Here is a 16,228-nt window from a genome sequence, read left to right as displayed (position 1 = left end):
CGGCGATGCAGGTAGACCACAACATCATAGCCTGGATCACTTATGTGCAATCATGTCCAAGTATTTATCTGTGTACACTGCTGTATTCATGTGTCTCTTAATGCGTGCAAAAACTCAAGGTCACTTTAGAATGGTGCAATTCTGCTGTTCTTGTCAAGCACTATTTAAAATAATCATGTGTTATTGAGTATTTTATTTGAGCTCTTTTTCAATTATATTTCATTTAACTCTTGACTGTTATGTATTCCAGTATTGTTTTCATTGCTCAAACGATGAGTATTGTTTCAGACAATTGTATCCCACCTTTTGTTAGAAAAACTCATTTATAATGTAGCCCCCTTTAACACTGAGCTTTGAATAGATTAAATGTTTATAAATGAACTACATGAAAGGCTACCAGCAACTGAATACTGCGGGTTGTTTGTTGTACATTCTCTTCAATTCCATGTGTGTAGTAATCACAATGATACAAGAAGCCACCGATTTGTCTTTCTCAAGTTTATAAATGGTTTTGAGTGGATGGCTCCAGCAATACAGCTGCATACAGAGTCAAGATAATATAATCAGAAGGAAAGAACTGAATTTGCAAAACAATAAAAAGGATATTACCCAATAATAAGAGTAATTATACCATTAAAGCAGAACCATAACAAAAAGCAGAAACATGGCTGTTCAATCTGTCTAAATTTACGCTTCAGTCAGTTTCAAACTAAAGCAATCTTATTCTAAGTCGTCTCATATGTAGCCTACATACGTAAGCACAGTAGTTCACTACACTGAATTGAAGAGGTCGAAAGCACCTCTGGGTTTTGTTTCACTTTAAACTTATCCCTATGAAAGACGAGTAACTGGAAATTGGTCTGTGATAGCAGCTCAGGAACTTTCAAGACCATGAAACTCTTCAGCAGTTAACATTAAGGCTGAAGGAGTAATATAAGAAAAAAAGGAGAGAAATACAATTCAGACTGTCTGACCAGTGAGCTAGGGAGGGAGAGAACAGGTATGGAGGAACAGCACAGCAGGGAAGGAGACAGAAATAAGGATGTGGAATTGCATTTGATGTCTCTGGGTTGGTGGACTAGTCTGGGTTGGTGGAGTCTAGTCATTCGTGGAGTGGAGGTAAAGGGGTCACATTTCCCTCATGTCCCCACCTCCGTAGACACTTTCATCACTGTATGCAATGTACAGGAAGAAGTCTTCCTCATGGTGCTCCTGAAAAGGAAAGCAAGAAGCAGTTAGATACTGAAAGCTGAATCTGTTCTTTTGAGTGCAGAAACTAATCTCGTCTATGCAGCGGTTATAGAGATTGCGCTGGTGGCTTAATTACCATCCTCCTTCAGACCACAATCGATGCTCCAACTTCAAAATCCAGAATAAGCAAAATGCAAAAAATGCAGGGGAGAGAGAAGAAGAGCATCACCTGATAGAGCAGCCCCATGGTGGCTGATGTGGGAGGAATGACATTGTTGACAAAGAAGAAGAGAGCATCCTCAGCACGCAGGTGAATTCGTTTCCGGATGAGGAAGTAGAACTGGCCCACTTTCATAGAGAAATAAAACATGTAATAAGTACCTGGCCAGGATCTGATTACCTGTAATATTTCTGCTATATATATATATATATATATATATATATATATATATATATATATATATACACACACACACACACACACACATACACATACACCCCACCCCACACACACACACACACACGTAATATTATTCAATGAAAAATCAAAGTGCAGATTGCTTGGCTTCAAAATAATTGTACATTAAATTAAGTATTCATTTAACATTGATATTTAGTAGTCCAAAGTCAACTGAAATACCGCATTGGGCGGAATAGTTTTGTTTTGCGAATCTTCAAACATACAAGGCTTTGCCGGATGAAGATAATCCAAAGGGATTTTATCTCTAAACAAAATATCTCTAAACTCAGAGGTAGTATTTCTCAACCAAAGGTGGGCAACGGTGCTGTATCGGCTTCAGAACCGAGTTAAATGGCCAGACTGCCAAACGCGTTTCACCTGTAAGGTCAGAGGGGACCAGGTACTTTTTCTTGTCCAGATCTCCTATCCTAGCTTTAGGAGCTTTTTCCACAATTACCTGAAAACAAAAGAAATGGTTAGATCAGATGGACTCATAAGGTCGAATAACTATTGTTCTACCAATACAAATCAGGCCATAACCATTTGGAACTCCGAATACGGTACATACGCGGAAAAGGGCATTGAATGTCAAGGTAAAATGCTGTGCGAAGAGTAACCACTTCTGCTTTATCATGTGTCCCAGATGTGACGTGTACACTTGTGGCCATTTGCAGATCAAAAACACCAGTCAGTGAATTGGTATTGCTTCATCAATATCACCTTTCACGGGGGGTATGGGGTATGGGGTATGTGGCTAAACACTTCCAGTCTGACGTAAACAACTGCACAATCAGCCCAATTTCCTTACAATGCCAGTCGGCCTATTTAACTCAATATGTCGTCTTGATTATGGTTAACAAACTAGCCAATTGTAAGAGTAATTATTGTAATTAGGGGGAACAGGTCATAAATAAACAGCTTTGACATTAAACAACCGAGTTGGCTAATATTATAGCAGGGCCCAGCATGCACCAGCTTGCTAGCAAGGTGGCTAACAACGGGCTATAGCTATAGATAAAAATGAAGCCAAGTTAGCTGTGCTAAAGCTGACAGACCAAGTAACGTCAGCTAGCCATCTCCATTCACAAGCTAGCTAACAAATAGGCATCCGTATAACATTTGCTTGTTAACGATTAGGTTAATATTAAAAATCTATTGACTGCGAGCTAGCTTTCTCCTGAAAGCAGATGCATACTCACTGGCACCCTGTCTGGGTACTTCTTCCTTATTTTTTCTCCCTCTGACCGTCTCTTCTCAAACGGATGCTCTTCTTTGTACAGAAACTTCATTTTCCGGGAATGAGGGGACTCCAGAACCAGGGTCTGGATCTCTGTTCGGAACTGTTCTCACAGTCGGTTCAATAACAATGTCTAGGTGGTGACTGACTGATGTTACTGTTCCCCTGATCGCTGCAGCTACGGCGGACGAATACAATAACAACACTGTAACGCTACAAGAGCACGTTACGTGAAAATGCCTATTCACAATGCTTGGCAAGTCTACCTTCAGTCGGAAACCGAATCTGACGCAGTTCGGAAATTAGATAAAAATAGAATGGTCTTGCTCACTTGGTAAGCTACTTAAGTGGCAATTCAAGCTAGCAACATGATTAGCATATAGGCGTTTCTCGATTGCTTCGAATTAGATCAATTTAGCAGTCATGTTGGCAAGCTGGTCAATTTGTGAATTTAGTCAAAGCAGTCTGGTTAGATTGTGTCCAGCAGCAGTACCAACGGACAGTCGCAATTTACCGTAATGTAACAAGATCATAACGCACGTAGGGTGCCGGGGGTGTTAAACATGTGGACAACTCTACATAACTAAAAGTTGTGGAAATTCAGTATCTGCTCAACCGTTGTCGAAACCTTTAGCTTTATGAGTAAACTAAATGAGCCTGCCAAATTTAGTAGTTGATGGAAGGATGTAGAGTGCACATTACTACATCACAATCCTTTATGCGATTCTAAACATAAGCATAAAGCCCTTTTGGAAGATTTCCTTCCTGCTGTATGAATAGGTCTAATTGGCAATTATTACGTTGAACAATATCAAAAATAGTCCTCTCCTAACTTCGTCCTTATCTATTTCACGGAAAGTGAAGAGACAGTTCTGTGGTTGAAGCGGAGCTGAAGAAGCGCAAGGACATAATATAAAGAAAGTGGTGATGGGGCAGTTGGCCTCGTGATCCCATGCGGAAATTCTAACTAGAGCGGACTTCATCACGTGATGTGGGCCGGGACTGAGGTGCTATTTGCATAACTTTTAGGCCTATTATTTTAATACGCTTTTAATACACCGTTTAAGTGTCATTTACATTGTAATAGCCAATATCCTAATACCACCAGTCACCATGAACCTATTAAACGTTTGTTATTGGTCAAATCAATGAACTGAAAGGCTACAGTTCCAGTATTTGCCATGGTCAATAATTAACGAGTTAAAACATGTCCTGAGATACAATGTTCTTGAGCAAGATGCTATTTTGTTTTTCCACAAAATAATATGCAATAATACGAAAACAATGCTTCATCTGAGCAACATGTGCCACCAACCAGGCTTGTACACAACAGGTCTTTCCCAACTTCAAACTTTGTACTGAATGAATCTGTAGAATACAAGAACCTCAATGAAGCAATGAAGAGCGCGCACACAAACACACGACAGTATTCACACTCCATTATTTAAGTCAGATTAAACTATATTGAAATGAATTTATTTTCTACTTCTTTCGAGGTAGCTCTATAATGTAAAAATGAAATAACTGATGTCTTCAGAATTGTGTTAAAATGAAACCTGAAAATTACTTAATTGATAAGCAATTCAGCCTAGGGTTGAGGTAGTTGCATGTATTGTACAAGCAAAATGCATTGCCTTCTGCTGCTCCAGGTAGAAGACATTGCACTGCAGTTTGACTGCTTCCTATTTGTGGGATCAATGAACTGTGGTGGCTCCAGGTGTAGTGGAAAGCAGTTGCGTTTCACAGTTGTGTGACAGCGGTCACAAGTGACATCACTCCCTGAGGCTTGAAGCATGTGCTTTGAGCTGAATGTGCCAACATACTTTTTAGGAATGTGGCTTGGTGTGCAGGGAGATCTCAGTTTGATCTGCCTTGCTATATCTCCAATTACATTAGTGCCGTTTACTCGAATCACTGTGCCAGTGTCTACCAGCGATTGGGGTTAGTACTCTGCAGAGAAGGAGGCAAGTGTATAGCAGAGGGCAGACCGTTCACCAGTCATTCATAGGCATATTCTGTCCGGAAATACACAATGTACAAAATGTGTCCTCCTCTGCATCCCCTTCCACTTCCAAAAGAAGAAGTGCGTGAACAGCAATGGAGAAAGCAGCCTGAGAAAGTGATCGTGACAAGTGCTTTATTGGTAACAACACGCACAGACCTGGCGACTGACCCAGAGAGGAAGCCATCTGGAACCTTGACAGATTGTTCAATAGGCATCTGAGGTTGTGTGTTGGGGCAAAGGGGGGGGGGGGGTTTGGATGGGAAGCAAAATGAGGGAGGGGTGGGAGAGGGATGGGGGGGTCAGTCAATTTAAAATCATGACAAACAAAACAAAAGCTGAGTTCAAAGTAATGAAGTGCAAGTTTTTTCTTTCTAAATTGAACTGAAAATTGAGCATCCCAGTTGTGGGCGACAAGTTTGCTTGTTTTCAAAACTGTATTTCCTTGGTTACGGAGGCTTGAGGACGGCCAGAAAAGAGGTCCACGATTCTTCAACAACAAAAATGACTACATTTTTACCCATCCTGCTACCTAGTGGGGCAAAATAGTTTTTCCTAATTAAGTCATGAAATGAGATCATTACTCAAATTAATTCAACTCACCACCTCCCCAAATAAGAGCTATTCCAAAACCTGACAGGTATTCATCTCCTCACCCCCAACTCTACTTCCGATTTACCTTGCTGTGTCCAGCTACTCTATGACTCTTAGTATTGAATCAAAGTACAACTGATACTGACACAACAACCTAGCTGAGGACTGAGAGAGGTCAGTCAGAGACCTTCCGCAATGAGACAAAGATCGCAAGTGTTGTTTAGAGCTAGGGAGGGAGCAAACGGCAATAATAAAATACCTTTGAACTAAGAGGGAGAGAGCAAGTGAAAGAGAGAGAACAGAAAGGGTTTGTTTCTGGAGGGAGAAATAAGGGTAAAGGAGGGGGGCCTTGTGGTTTGTCTTTTCTTGCTCTGTTGACAGTTAAGAAAAGATTAACTGAAAACAAAAAGCAAATGTCGGCATACTCCCAATCCATGTACGGACATATCAAGCTTGCACACTGAATCAGAGAAGCATAAGGCAGACTCCATTTATATTTTAAAAAAAAACCAAAAAAAAAAAAAACCCCAATGCTATTAAAGCTGGCCTCTCCACTCATTTTCAGTTTCCCCCAATCACTCTCATCCCATCTTCTGATTTGTCTCTTCCCCATCTCCTCGCTCCTTGCTAACAGAGATGGGGTTGTCAACAGTGCTGGGAAGGAGGAACAGCAGCCAGCAGGGAGGGTGTTTTTAAAAAACGAGCTGTGCCAGGAGAGATCCCCATCAGGCCAATCGCTAGAGTCGATATTGGAGAGAGCCCCAGCAGGACAATTACCAGAGTCGATACTGATGGAGGTCCAGCAGGCCAATCACCAGAGCTGATGCTGGAGAGAGCACCAATGGGCCAATCACCAGAGCCAATGCTGGAGAGCACCAAAGGGCCAATCACCAGAGCCGATGCTAGAGTGAGCACCAACAGGCCAATCACCAGAGCTGATGCTGGTGGAGGTCCAACAGGCCAATCACCAGAGCCGATGCTGGTGGAGGTTTCGGCTGAGGACGGACCGGACATCTGCAGTGAACCTGAGAAGAGGCAGAGGTGAGAAAGGACCAGAATGAGACAATTAGATGGAAGAGGGTGAGATGTGTGAAAGAATGGAGATACTGAGAAACGTGTCAAATTTTAGGACAGGGAAATGAGGTCCAAGTTTTTTTTTGTATTTTATTGTAAACTCACCTTAGGGCATCAAGCATGGGCAACAAGTTAAGTAGCGCTGTGTCACTAGGGTCACTGAACCATGACTTTATAGGTATTGCATTGTCTGTAAGGCAAATACAATGACTTAATAAATGGTGAGGAGAAAAGGAACAGATGGAAATTTAGTGGAGCACACCAAAGTACATAATCAGAATACAAACCTGCAAGTCCACAAACATTCTTGGCACAATCACAGGGGTAAAGAAACTTTGGTGCTGAGCGTCTTTTAACTGGTCAATATTCCACCTCAGATGTTATTCTTAACTACTTAACTATACATAAACTGCAGTTAAGAAGTGAAGGTTCCAAGGTTTAAATTATAATAAGGTAAGGTGTATTATCAATAAGAGAAAAGGTGCAGTGCTCAAAAATAAATATGGGTAAACTCCTGGTAGCTAAAACAAGGTGCTCTTGATGGGAAGAGGCATTGCAGGCGGAGTAGCTGAAGATTAATAAAAGTTTGTCTTACTGGAAGCTTCAGGGCACTTTCTTGTAACGGCATATCTACTGATATATGCAAGTTTAAAAAACTGACCGGCGAGGACCATACAGGGTCTGACATCATACGCTGATGAACACCCTGCGTGGTTGAAATGGGTCTGTTTTCTAGTAAGTGAAACTTTCATTACTTTTTGGCTACTCCTCCTGCATCTCTGTAAGGTGTGTTATGTTGGACCATTCTGGCCTTCTCGCCTAATTTCTGAACCGTGCCATTCATTTTCAAGAGGTCTACACATTCAACTCTCTGAGCCTGGATTACAGAATGGTGGCACACAATCTAAAGCCTGGTCCCCTTCACTCTAACATAGATGATACATTTCGAACCAGAGGTGCATGTAGGGCCACCTGACACAAGATGTGTATTCAAATGCACTCACCTGGGTGGCTACGGTAGGCTCCGGGCGAGTTGTCCAAGATGACTACACTGGACAGGTCATTGTGTACTACAGACAGATCTTTTATATAACTACCCAGGTCCAGTGTGCAGTGCTGCAGGGAAAGAGGGAACGAGTAAGAGGACAAGGGAGAGGGATGGATGGAGAGAGAGAGAGAGAAAGAGGGAGGAAGTAGTAAACTGGAAATCTGGAAAGTATGTTTCATCTTGCCCTGCATTTCATGCGTCAAAACCAAAATCTTAAACTGTGTCTGCACCACTATATTAAGTGATGATGCCACAGTCCTCCCTTTATAATTTAAGTGAATGCAGGTGTCTTGCACTGGATAATACTGTGTGTGTCTGCACAAATGCTATACCATTATATATAACTAGTCTACTTATCTGCCATTCATTTTGCCAACAAGCCTACATAGAACTACTTAGATGTTTATTTCACTTGAGCATTGTCTGTACATGAGTTGATCAATTATTTCTCTTTGACTTCAGTGTCTTATTTCCGTAGTGAGAGGACCGTATCTTTCTTTTCATTGTCCAAGTAAAAGTGAAACAACATTTCCCCCCGTAATTCTGTACTACCCCAGATAATAGATTTATGCTGAAATAACAGAACAGAAACCCTCTGAAGGGGGAGTTGTATGTGTACTTCAGGCCAAGCGTTTGAGCAGTTTGTGATGACTTTTGAATCCTCGGCTACACTTACCCAATTAACCTGCCAGCAGTGAGTAAAAGCAGCGGTCAGAAACTGCACCACACCTGCCGCTAACAACTTTCCTGCAACCTTTAGCAGGGGGCAGGGCCAGCAGTGGAAGAAAAGGATATACACAGAGAAAGAGACTGACAGGGGATAGAGAAAGAGGACAGAGTAATAAGGGTAAAGAGGAGGGCAAGAAGGAGAGAGAGAGGGAGACATGGAAGGAACAGAACAGCCTATTACCTGTCTGTAGTATCTACGTTTCAGTATTCCCCTGTTGTTGTCCAGTTTATCGGCCACAGCAGAGCCATAGATCTCCATGCTGGCAGTGAACACCACTAACTCATACCACTGACTCACCTGGCAGGGATGGCATCGAGGTCATTGTTAAGACAGAAACAGTCATTTACAATTTTAAAACATTTAACAGTCAATGACCCAATCTAGACTTGGTATTAACTTGGGACTAATTTGCGTGACTTTGATTTTCCCCATTTCCGTTACTCTAGGTTGTAGAAAAATGATTTTCACTGTATAGGTCTTCACCAGCTCTATCTTTTACATATGTTCACCCCAAAATGAAATGTAACTAGGTTATGAGTGATTATAATCTTGAAATCTTATTTGTGAAAAACATATATTTTAAAATGGATAAAATTTTAACCAAAGTTTGGTTATAATGTCAACATCTCCAGAATATTTGGTCTTGGATATTTGAATCACTGCCAAGATATCAATACCTATCTGAAGCAGCATCATGTGGTTTTGGATCACTCATCCCTAGTTTTCCACCCACCCCTTACCTGGGAGTCATGTGTGAAGACAGTCTGGTCAACCAGTAACACTTATTACCCAGGAGAAAAGAAAACCATGGCTGGATGTGGACTCAAGGGCCAGAGTTAGAAATGTGCAAGTATATGCAATCTACACAACATCTTTACACATAAGATATATTACACAGCATAGAAATACAAATTAGTCTTGTTGTGTTTTTTTATTATTCATTTTTGACTTTACAGACATCCTTTATTTTTTTTTAAACCGGAGCCCTGTATGCAACTGGGAAGGTGGGGGTTCTCTGCATTTATGTGACCAGGGGAATTCCCCTGCATTTCTGATTTGCAGGAGACATTTCGCAATTTTGCAAATTCCAGGACACTCTTGGACTTTCCAGGGGAGGTGGGATGACTGAAAATCTAGTTCTTTCTCTTAAATTGTATTTCAACATCTTTAATTACCGTTTCGCCATTTCTGTTGTCATTTGGTTTTCCATATTGTTTTCACTGTTGATTAAAATGTAATCAATTCTAAAATCTAGGTTTTTTTGCTTATCAGATTTCAAGATTATAATCACTAGAACTCATTTTAGGGTGAACATAATATACATGAAAGAGATAGAACTGGAGACTACCAATAACATGATAAGAGGCATTTCTCTACAACCTACAGTAATGGATATAGGGCAAGTCAAAGTCATGCAAATTAGAGCGAACTTTGTTAGCTCATATTTCGCAAATGAACAATTTGAGACAAGTGTCATTTTGGTTCCAGGGGTTTCTTAAAAGGCAAAATCAGCATGCCAAATCTCATTCAAACTTGTGACAATGCAGTCCAAAAGTGTGTCGATTCGACTGGAATTACCCATAAGAGTCCACTGTATGCAATTTCTGGCAGCTAGATAGTATGTACACTGAGTAATGAGTCTCCGTCCATCTCAGAAGGTGGTTAGATGGATCCATTCACAATCACAACTTGGGCTTTGCATGTCTACCCAATATAAACTTGCAACCATCATGATTAAATAACAAATGTCACATGTCAATGCAAAGTCTTGATTGGGGCAGTAACTGCATTAATTCATAGGAAACTTTATTCTTGTGGGGAAACCATAATCCAAAAACTTCAGTGACATGCAAAGAAAAACAATAAACAGATAAACAGTGATGAGCACACATCCATCGTCCCTTTCTTCTTTTTCTCAAGTCTCGCTCTCACACACACAAAACTAGTTGCATGGTACACAAATAGATTAACATAATAGATTAACATAATAATCTCACTGAGAAAGCTGTGTCAGAGACAGCAGAGGGGCTCACTTACCACTTCTAGGAAAAAGTCAACATGAGGCCTTTTATGTACAAAAAACCTGACTGGGTGTTTATCTATTACCACCTAAGAAAGAAAGAAAGAAAGAAAGAGCATATTGATTACTTATGAATTACTGAACGATCACAATACCTGCCAGTGATCGTGTTCACCTAGGGTGAATTAGCTGTGTGAAAGAATGTGAACATGAGCAGCACAAGATACTGTACACTCTGATCTATTTTAGGCAAGGTGTGTAAGGTGTGTTTACCTTGCAGATAAGTTTGTACCAAAGTCCTGTGCATAGGACAGAGACTGGTCTGGTCTGTATGCAATGTCATATGTGATAGAGTGTGTGTGTGTGTGTGTGTGCATGTCAAAGAGAGATGGCGTAAACAAACAGCTTTGAAATGTGTGTGTCAGTGCATGAATGTAATGCGTGTCTGCATGTGAATGAGAGTCGGTGTGAGAGAAGGGGCTTCAGATGTGTGCATGCGTCTACTCAGAGGCCAGTGGCCAGCGCGGTTCACCTTCAGAATGAAGTCAGGAGGTGTCCCGGGCCGTACCGTGGGCCTCAGGACCCCGTCGTGGTGAGAGTGGATCAGGGTCTCATCCAGATCCAGAACCAGAATTTTCCTCTTCACCGTACCTTGCAGAGCAAGAATCAGAGCCCAGTTACTTCACTTAACCACTCACTCTCCAATTCATTCATTAATTCATTCCAGCACTCGCGCACACACACACATATATACACATACACATTCACAGACAGACACACACACACATGCATACATACCAACACATACAGTACACATTCACAGACAGACACACACATATACATACACATTCACACACAGACACACAGAGCCTGGGAAGCAGGTCTGGACCTTTACTGTCACCTACTTCAGGCCCTCTGTTTGGTTTTTCCGCCACTGTCTGAATAGCAGAAGCTCTGTGATCAGCCTGCTCTGCTGACCTGGACAAAAAAAGATGGGTTTACAGGAAGAGGTGCTCACCGAGTCTGTTTCTGGAGATTGGCGAGAGAGGTAGCGTGTCATAACGCACTGTTTGGTACTGGATTATCTGCAGCAAAAAAGGGGGGAATTTGGTTCAAAGATATTTATACAATACATATTTTTTCATTCAAGTTCAATTCATTGACATGTCACATGTACAAGAAGCTGATCAGACATATGAACCCTGTGAGGAGGGACTAATGCATAAAGAATACAACCAAGTAATTTTCTGGTAGGCATGTTTTCCCCTAATGTGTGCCCTTGTAAAATTAACGCCCCTCTCATTTGGAGCATATAATGATGACTCATGCAATCCTCTTTCCAAGCTCATCCCTCTCCAACAACCTCACCACACTGTACCATAATTAATGGACACCACCAGAGTGAGCACACTTCTGGCTCTCACTCCGACCATTCACCTTCTTCACGGCTATTTTTGGAGACCCAGCTGTTCAGGAATGTCAAAGGCCCAGGACTGAAGGGTGGGTGGCTGAAGGACCCTGGGAGATTGGCTGGGTGATTTTGGTTTCTTGTGGCAGCAACTAAATGCATAAAAGCATGCAGATGTGGTCAAGAGGCTCAGCTGCTTTTCAGCCCAAATGTCAGAATTGGGAAGAAATGTGATCCAAGTAACTTTGACCGTGGAATGATTGTTGGTGCCAGACAGGGTGGTTTGAGTATCCCAGAAACTGCTAATCTTCTTGGATTTTCACACATAACAGTTGTTAGTGTTTAAAGAGAATGGTGCGAAAAACAAAAAAACATCCAGTGAATAGCAGTTCTGCTGGCAAAAACACGCTGTTAATGAGAGAGGTCAGAGGAGAATGGGCAGACTGGTCAAAGCTGACAGGAAGATGACAGTAACACAGATAACCAGGCATTACAACAGTGGTTAGCAGAAGAGCATTTATCTATGTCTATCTCTTTAGATGATTAATGAGCTAGCTTTATATATTCACTCGGACATATACAGCTGATGTAACGTAGGGGTGGCTAGCTAAATAACATCTGACTTCAGCAATGTAGCTATGCAACTAGCCACCCAAGTCAGGTGTGCAAACGGCAAGAATATCGAGTGATATCGAGTGATAGCCAGCTAGCCATCTAACGCAACCAAGCATTTTTGATAGGAAGATGGTTAAGATAAGCTAACAATACATTTATTTCAGGTCATTCCTCTGTCCGTAGAGCTAACGTTACTCAGTTCTTTAAGAGATCTCTAAATCCCTTCAATTTGGTAATCTCGGATGAACAATGAGACATGCTGATGTTTATGCATAGAGCATACTAATGATTTGCCTGCCAGAAGCAATACAATTCTTTTTAGCATGTTGTTTTCACTTGACATTTCTGTTGGTCGCTGTTGCAGCAAGTTCAAATTTCCAGGCTAGTATTTTTTCCGATAAGGTCTTCATTTTCCTCACCAGTATATGGTGCTGTCCTCACGTAACAGACGCTTGTGAGAAGTGTCACATGGGTGGAAACAACCTATGAAACGGCATCCCTGAGCGAATGACAGAGTGAGTGACTGAGTTTTTTGGCACATTTGTTCTTAAAATGACTGCTTGGGTTTAACTAGATTGTGTTTGAAAGACACCCATATCTGTTGTGACTTTCAAGGCTAACCAATATTAATCTTACGTAATTTTGTGATAAATACAGGAGCCATGTTCAAGGCTACAGCTGCCATGTTTCACCCATTGTTTTAATCCACAACTTCCAGTTCAGTGCCCTCCCACCCTGTGATATAAACTACTACATCCCCCGTATGCACTAAAGCATCAGAATAGTAGATACTTTTTTCCACATATTGAAACAATGCATTTGCCTATTTTGTTTTAGATCTACAAAACAGGACAGGTTTGCACTGTCCTGCACTGTCCTGTAGCGTAGGCTGATTGGGAAACTCCGCATCTCTTTAACAACGCACATGTGTCATGGTATCTGAACAAACGGTCCTCCATAAACATTACCGACATATCTCATAATATGCTTCAAAACGCCGTTGTACAACTCTCACAGAAGATATGGAGAGGCTAGCCGTGACTGGACATTTTAAAAAAAATCTAGTGGAACATTGAATAACAATGCTAAATCAAGACCACGTGATGTTGTTTGCTCATCATAATAAAGCATGAACAAACAATCGTGGCACCTGACAACAGTAGGTAAGACTTCCATTAAATAGCAAGGCTAGCAAGTTTTGTTGGTGCTAATATGCTAGCCAGACTTTTGTAGTCTCGTCAACAACGTTTCGAGTACCTAGCGAGTTAGAAACATTTGAGCAAATTTGTCAATGGTTAGCTATATTGTGGAAGTTGTTATTAGCTCGCAATCTAGCCAACTAAATTATCGTTAGCCCTCAAAAAAAAAGCCGAACTGAGCTAGCTGCAACATCCCGTGTACTGGGATTGTTAAAACAGTGGTCTCGATCAGCAAGGTTCGCTTATGTGGTACCAACAACTAGCTATCAAACGTCATTCGTGTCAAGGTTTACTTTTAACATGATTTGCTCATTTTGCCTCCATGTAGCTGTCTATGACACGTTGCATAGACGTGCAGACATCTACAACAACCTGGCATGTGGCTAAGGTTAGCTAGCATTAGTTTCGGTGGCAGTTTCAAATAGAGAAACTAACGTTGCATTTAGCAAGCCAAGAAAATAGACGAGGCTCTAGGCAACTGTGCTTGTATTAGCCATCTAATGTAATCTGATTAACCAATTATAGATATACAAGTGAAGAAATACGCACTTAGTTAGCAATGAACTTATTTGCTCACCGTTCGTAGGTGCTTCCTGAGAATGTACAAAATGAAGCCCCATATTCTGGACGTCACTCCGAGAAAAGTACGAATCCCAAATAAACACTGTCGGGTCTTCAGCATGTCGTCAGCAACGCAGAAAACGACACAGGAACCGGGCGCGAAGAGGGGGCACAGCTCTCTCAACAGTCAGGCCAGCGACACCGACCAAAAAGCCGGGACCCCTCACCCCCTCCAGAACCTCAAGGGGTAGCTAGCTAGCTAAAAGTATTAACTGACGTGTCGAATACGTCCGAGCAGGGGACAAAGCAAATTCGAGAGTGGCTTATGTTATGGCCACTCAGAAACCGCGTTCAACTACGGGAAATAATAATAATTTTAATAACAAAAATAAAAGAAGAAAAGAGTAAGCTACAAAGTAGCTAGCTAGCCACTAAGGTTGCTATCTAGCAAGTTGGCTAGCATGCAAACTACCTGGGTTTTAACCAAGTAGCTGTCAATAAACTACAACAACTTCCTTCTGGCTCCTGTATTTAAACTGCTATTATATCTCTGTTCTTCACAAAAATGGACACAAAAATACAAGTAGTCGCCATCAACACCGCTTCTCATCTCATAGCGAATCCGGAACCGAACTGCAAGCCGCCATCGCCGCGTTGACGTCACTTCCGTGTAGAGAAATCACAGCGCTTGTTCAGGGATTATGGCTGCAACGTTGTGTTATGCTGGTTTTCGTTCTAACCACAAATGCAATCCCAATCTTGTTATTTTCTATTTTCTATTTTGATGTTTAGTGGAATTATTTACCGTTTTAAAACACATTATGTCAGAAATAGCCATGTATGCCATGACGAATATAAGTATTATGTTCACACTGCTTAATTGTGATTGCAAGCAACTGCATGAAAAGAGGTAACATTTTTTTCAACAGATCAAAATCAGCACTGAAGGGAAAAACATGCTCCTAATTATGTTGATTAGACAGGTGTATCCAATCACTGTCTTAGTGTAGGTATAAGAAAGCTTTCAGTTTCTAGGCTTTTGATTGCCTACGGAGCCTGTTACTGGTGTTTGTCAACACGAGGACCAGAGTTGTGTCAAGGCAGCCATTATGAGGCTGAGACAGGAAATATGATCAGAAACATGGACCACACAATAGCCTTACCAAAATAATTTGTTTGGAACATCATTCAGAAGAAAGAGAGCACTGGTGAGCTGTCATTGATGAGGGGCTGGTAGACCAAGGAGGAACTTGACAGATGATGACCGACAAATTCTCACCATAATGAAGAAAAAGCCCCAAACACCTGTCCGACAGATCAGAAACACTTTTCAGGAAGCAGGTGTGGATATGGCAATGACTATTCCCTGTGGAAGACTTTACAAACACATCTACAGACGTTATGCAGCAAAAACAAGATGGGCAGGTTACATTTTGCCAAGTAGTGCTGAAAAGAGTCTGCACAGTTCTGGAAAAAGGTCTTGCTTTTTTTAAATTTCTCTGTACATGGTCTCAGAAGTTTCAGCTGACTACCTCTTTGAATTTCTACAACCCAATACCATATGAAAACATCAGGGTTGTTAGTAGGTGGCTGTATTGTACTCATGCGCACACAATTAAAATGAATTTATCAAGTTAAACTGGGAAACATTTGTCTCGTGTTTGTTTATAGTTCTATTCATGTATGGAACTGGATGCAGTATTTATATTTATTCCAGTACACCTACAGAATCGCAATTTTGTTTATTTCTTATTTTTTTAAACCATAAGATACAAGTTGTGAGTGCAGCAAGCTGACTCACTAGCTTAGGACCTCAAAGTTCTTTTTTACTCGACACAAAACGTCAGAAAATAAAAGTCTTGAATCCGAAGTTCTTCGTTTGTCTGTTTACTTATGAATTACAAATCATACAGTATAAAAACTTAGGATCTTTACTTTTCTTATACACCAACTGTGTAGTTCTGCGTAGTTTTGCGTAGTTTTGCGTAGGTCAAAAGACTGTTGCTCCAAGGTCCAGCGGCTTCTGGCTGTTGGACTGGCTGTTGGGTTTCGATTATTTTATACTAACTCTAACAGCCAATCAAATTAC

The 16,228-nt window shown here is 41.2% G+C and overlaps 2 protein-coding genes across 4 annotated transcripts; both read right to left on the bottom strand.

The window, feature by feature from the left end:
- Positions 1-483: 483 nt before the first annotated feature.
- Positions 484-3,304, bottom strand: LOC133132588 (gamma-aminobutyric acid receptor-associated protein). Of its 2 annotated transcripts, none has more exons than XM_061248099.1 (4): positions 2,851-3,304; positions 2,030-2,108; positions 1,421-1,539; positions 484-1,212 (listed from the first exon to the last, which is right to left on the bottom strand). In XM_061248099.1, exons 1-4 carry the CDS (start codon positions 2,938-2,940, stop codon positions 1,129-1,131), a joined length of 372 nt encoding a protein of 123 aa, XP_061104083.1. In that variant the 5' UTR covers positions 2,941-3,304; the 3' UTR covers positions 484-1,128. The 2 variants fall into 2 exon arrangements, with proteins under 2 accessions (XP_061104083.1, XP_061104084.1); XM_061248100.1 differs by lacking the exon at positions 2,851-3,304 and adding an exon at positions 2,220-2,713.
- A 1,581-nt stretch (positions 3,305-4,885) lies between these two features.
- LOC133133978 (CTD nuclear envelope phosphatase 1A-like) lies at positions 4,886-14,969 on the bottom strand. 2 transcript variants are annotated; one of them, XR_009709230.1, is made up of 9 exons: positions 14,156-14,969; positions 11,375-11,441; positions 10,889-11,007; positions 10,374-10,445; positions 8,517-8,633; positions 7,563-7,674; positions 6,664-6,748; positions 6,262-6,509; positions 4,886-5,108 (listed from the first exon to the last, which is right to left on the bottom strand). XR_009709230.1 is itself a non-coding variant. In XM_061250309.1 (8 exons), the coding sequence occupies exons 1-8, from the start codon at positions 14,258-14,260 to the stop codon at positions 6,449-6,451; spliced, it is 738 nt and encodes a 245-aa protein (XP_061106293.1). In that variant the 5' UTR covers positions 14,261-14,969; the 3' UTR covers positions 5,123-6,448. The 2 variants fall into 2 exon arrangements, 1 of the variants encoding a protein (XP_061106293.1); XM_061250309.1 differs by lacking the exon at positions 4,886-5,108 and having other exon boundaries at positions 5,123-6,509.
- Positions 14,970-16,228: the final 1,259 nt, after the last annotated feature.

The sequence above is a fragment of the Conger conger genome, chromosome 7 (assembly GCF_963514075.1).
Source record: "Conger conger chromosome 7, fConCon1.1, whole genome shotgun sequence".
In the NCBI taxonomy this organism is placed as follows: Eukaryota; Metazoa; Chordata; class Actinopteri; order Anguilliformes; family Congridae; genus Conger; species Conger conger.
This window is presented reverse-complemented; position numbering and strand designations above follow the sequence as displayed.

What these genes read in the sequence shown, in the direction of transcription:
- LOC133133978 (XM_061250309.1), bottom strand. Translation starts at nt 14,260, where the DNA reads ATGCTGAAGACCCGACAGTGTTTATTTGGGATTCGTACTTTTCTCGGA. An exon ending in CTCCTGACTTCATTCTGAAG is followed by an intron (nt 10,446 to 10,888) that starts GTGAACCGCGCT and finishes TTTCTTTCTTAG; the next exon opens with GTGGTAATAGATAAACACCC. An exon ending in AACGTAGATACTACAGACAG is followed by an intron (nt 7,675 to 8,516) that starts GTAATAGGCTGT and finishes CTTTCCCTGCAG; the next exon opens with CACTGCACACTGGACCTGGG.
- LOC133132588 (XM_061248099.1), bottom strand. Translation starts at nt 2,940, where the DNA reads ATGAAGTTTCTGTACAAAGAAGAGCATCCGTTTGAGAAGAGACGGTCA. An exon ending in GGTCCCCTCTGACCTTACAG is followed by an intron (nt 1,540 to 2,029) that starts GTGAAACGCGTT and finishes TCTCTATGAAAG; the next exon opens with TGGGCCAGTTCTACTTCCTC. An exon ending in CCATGGGGCTGCTCTATCAG is followed by an intron (nt 1,213 to 1,420) that starts GTGATGCTCTTC and finishes TTTCCTTTTCAG; the next exon opens with GAGCACCATGAGGAAGACTT.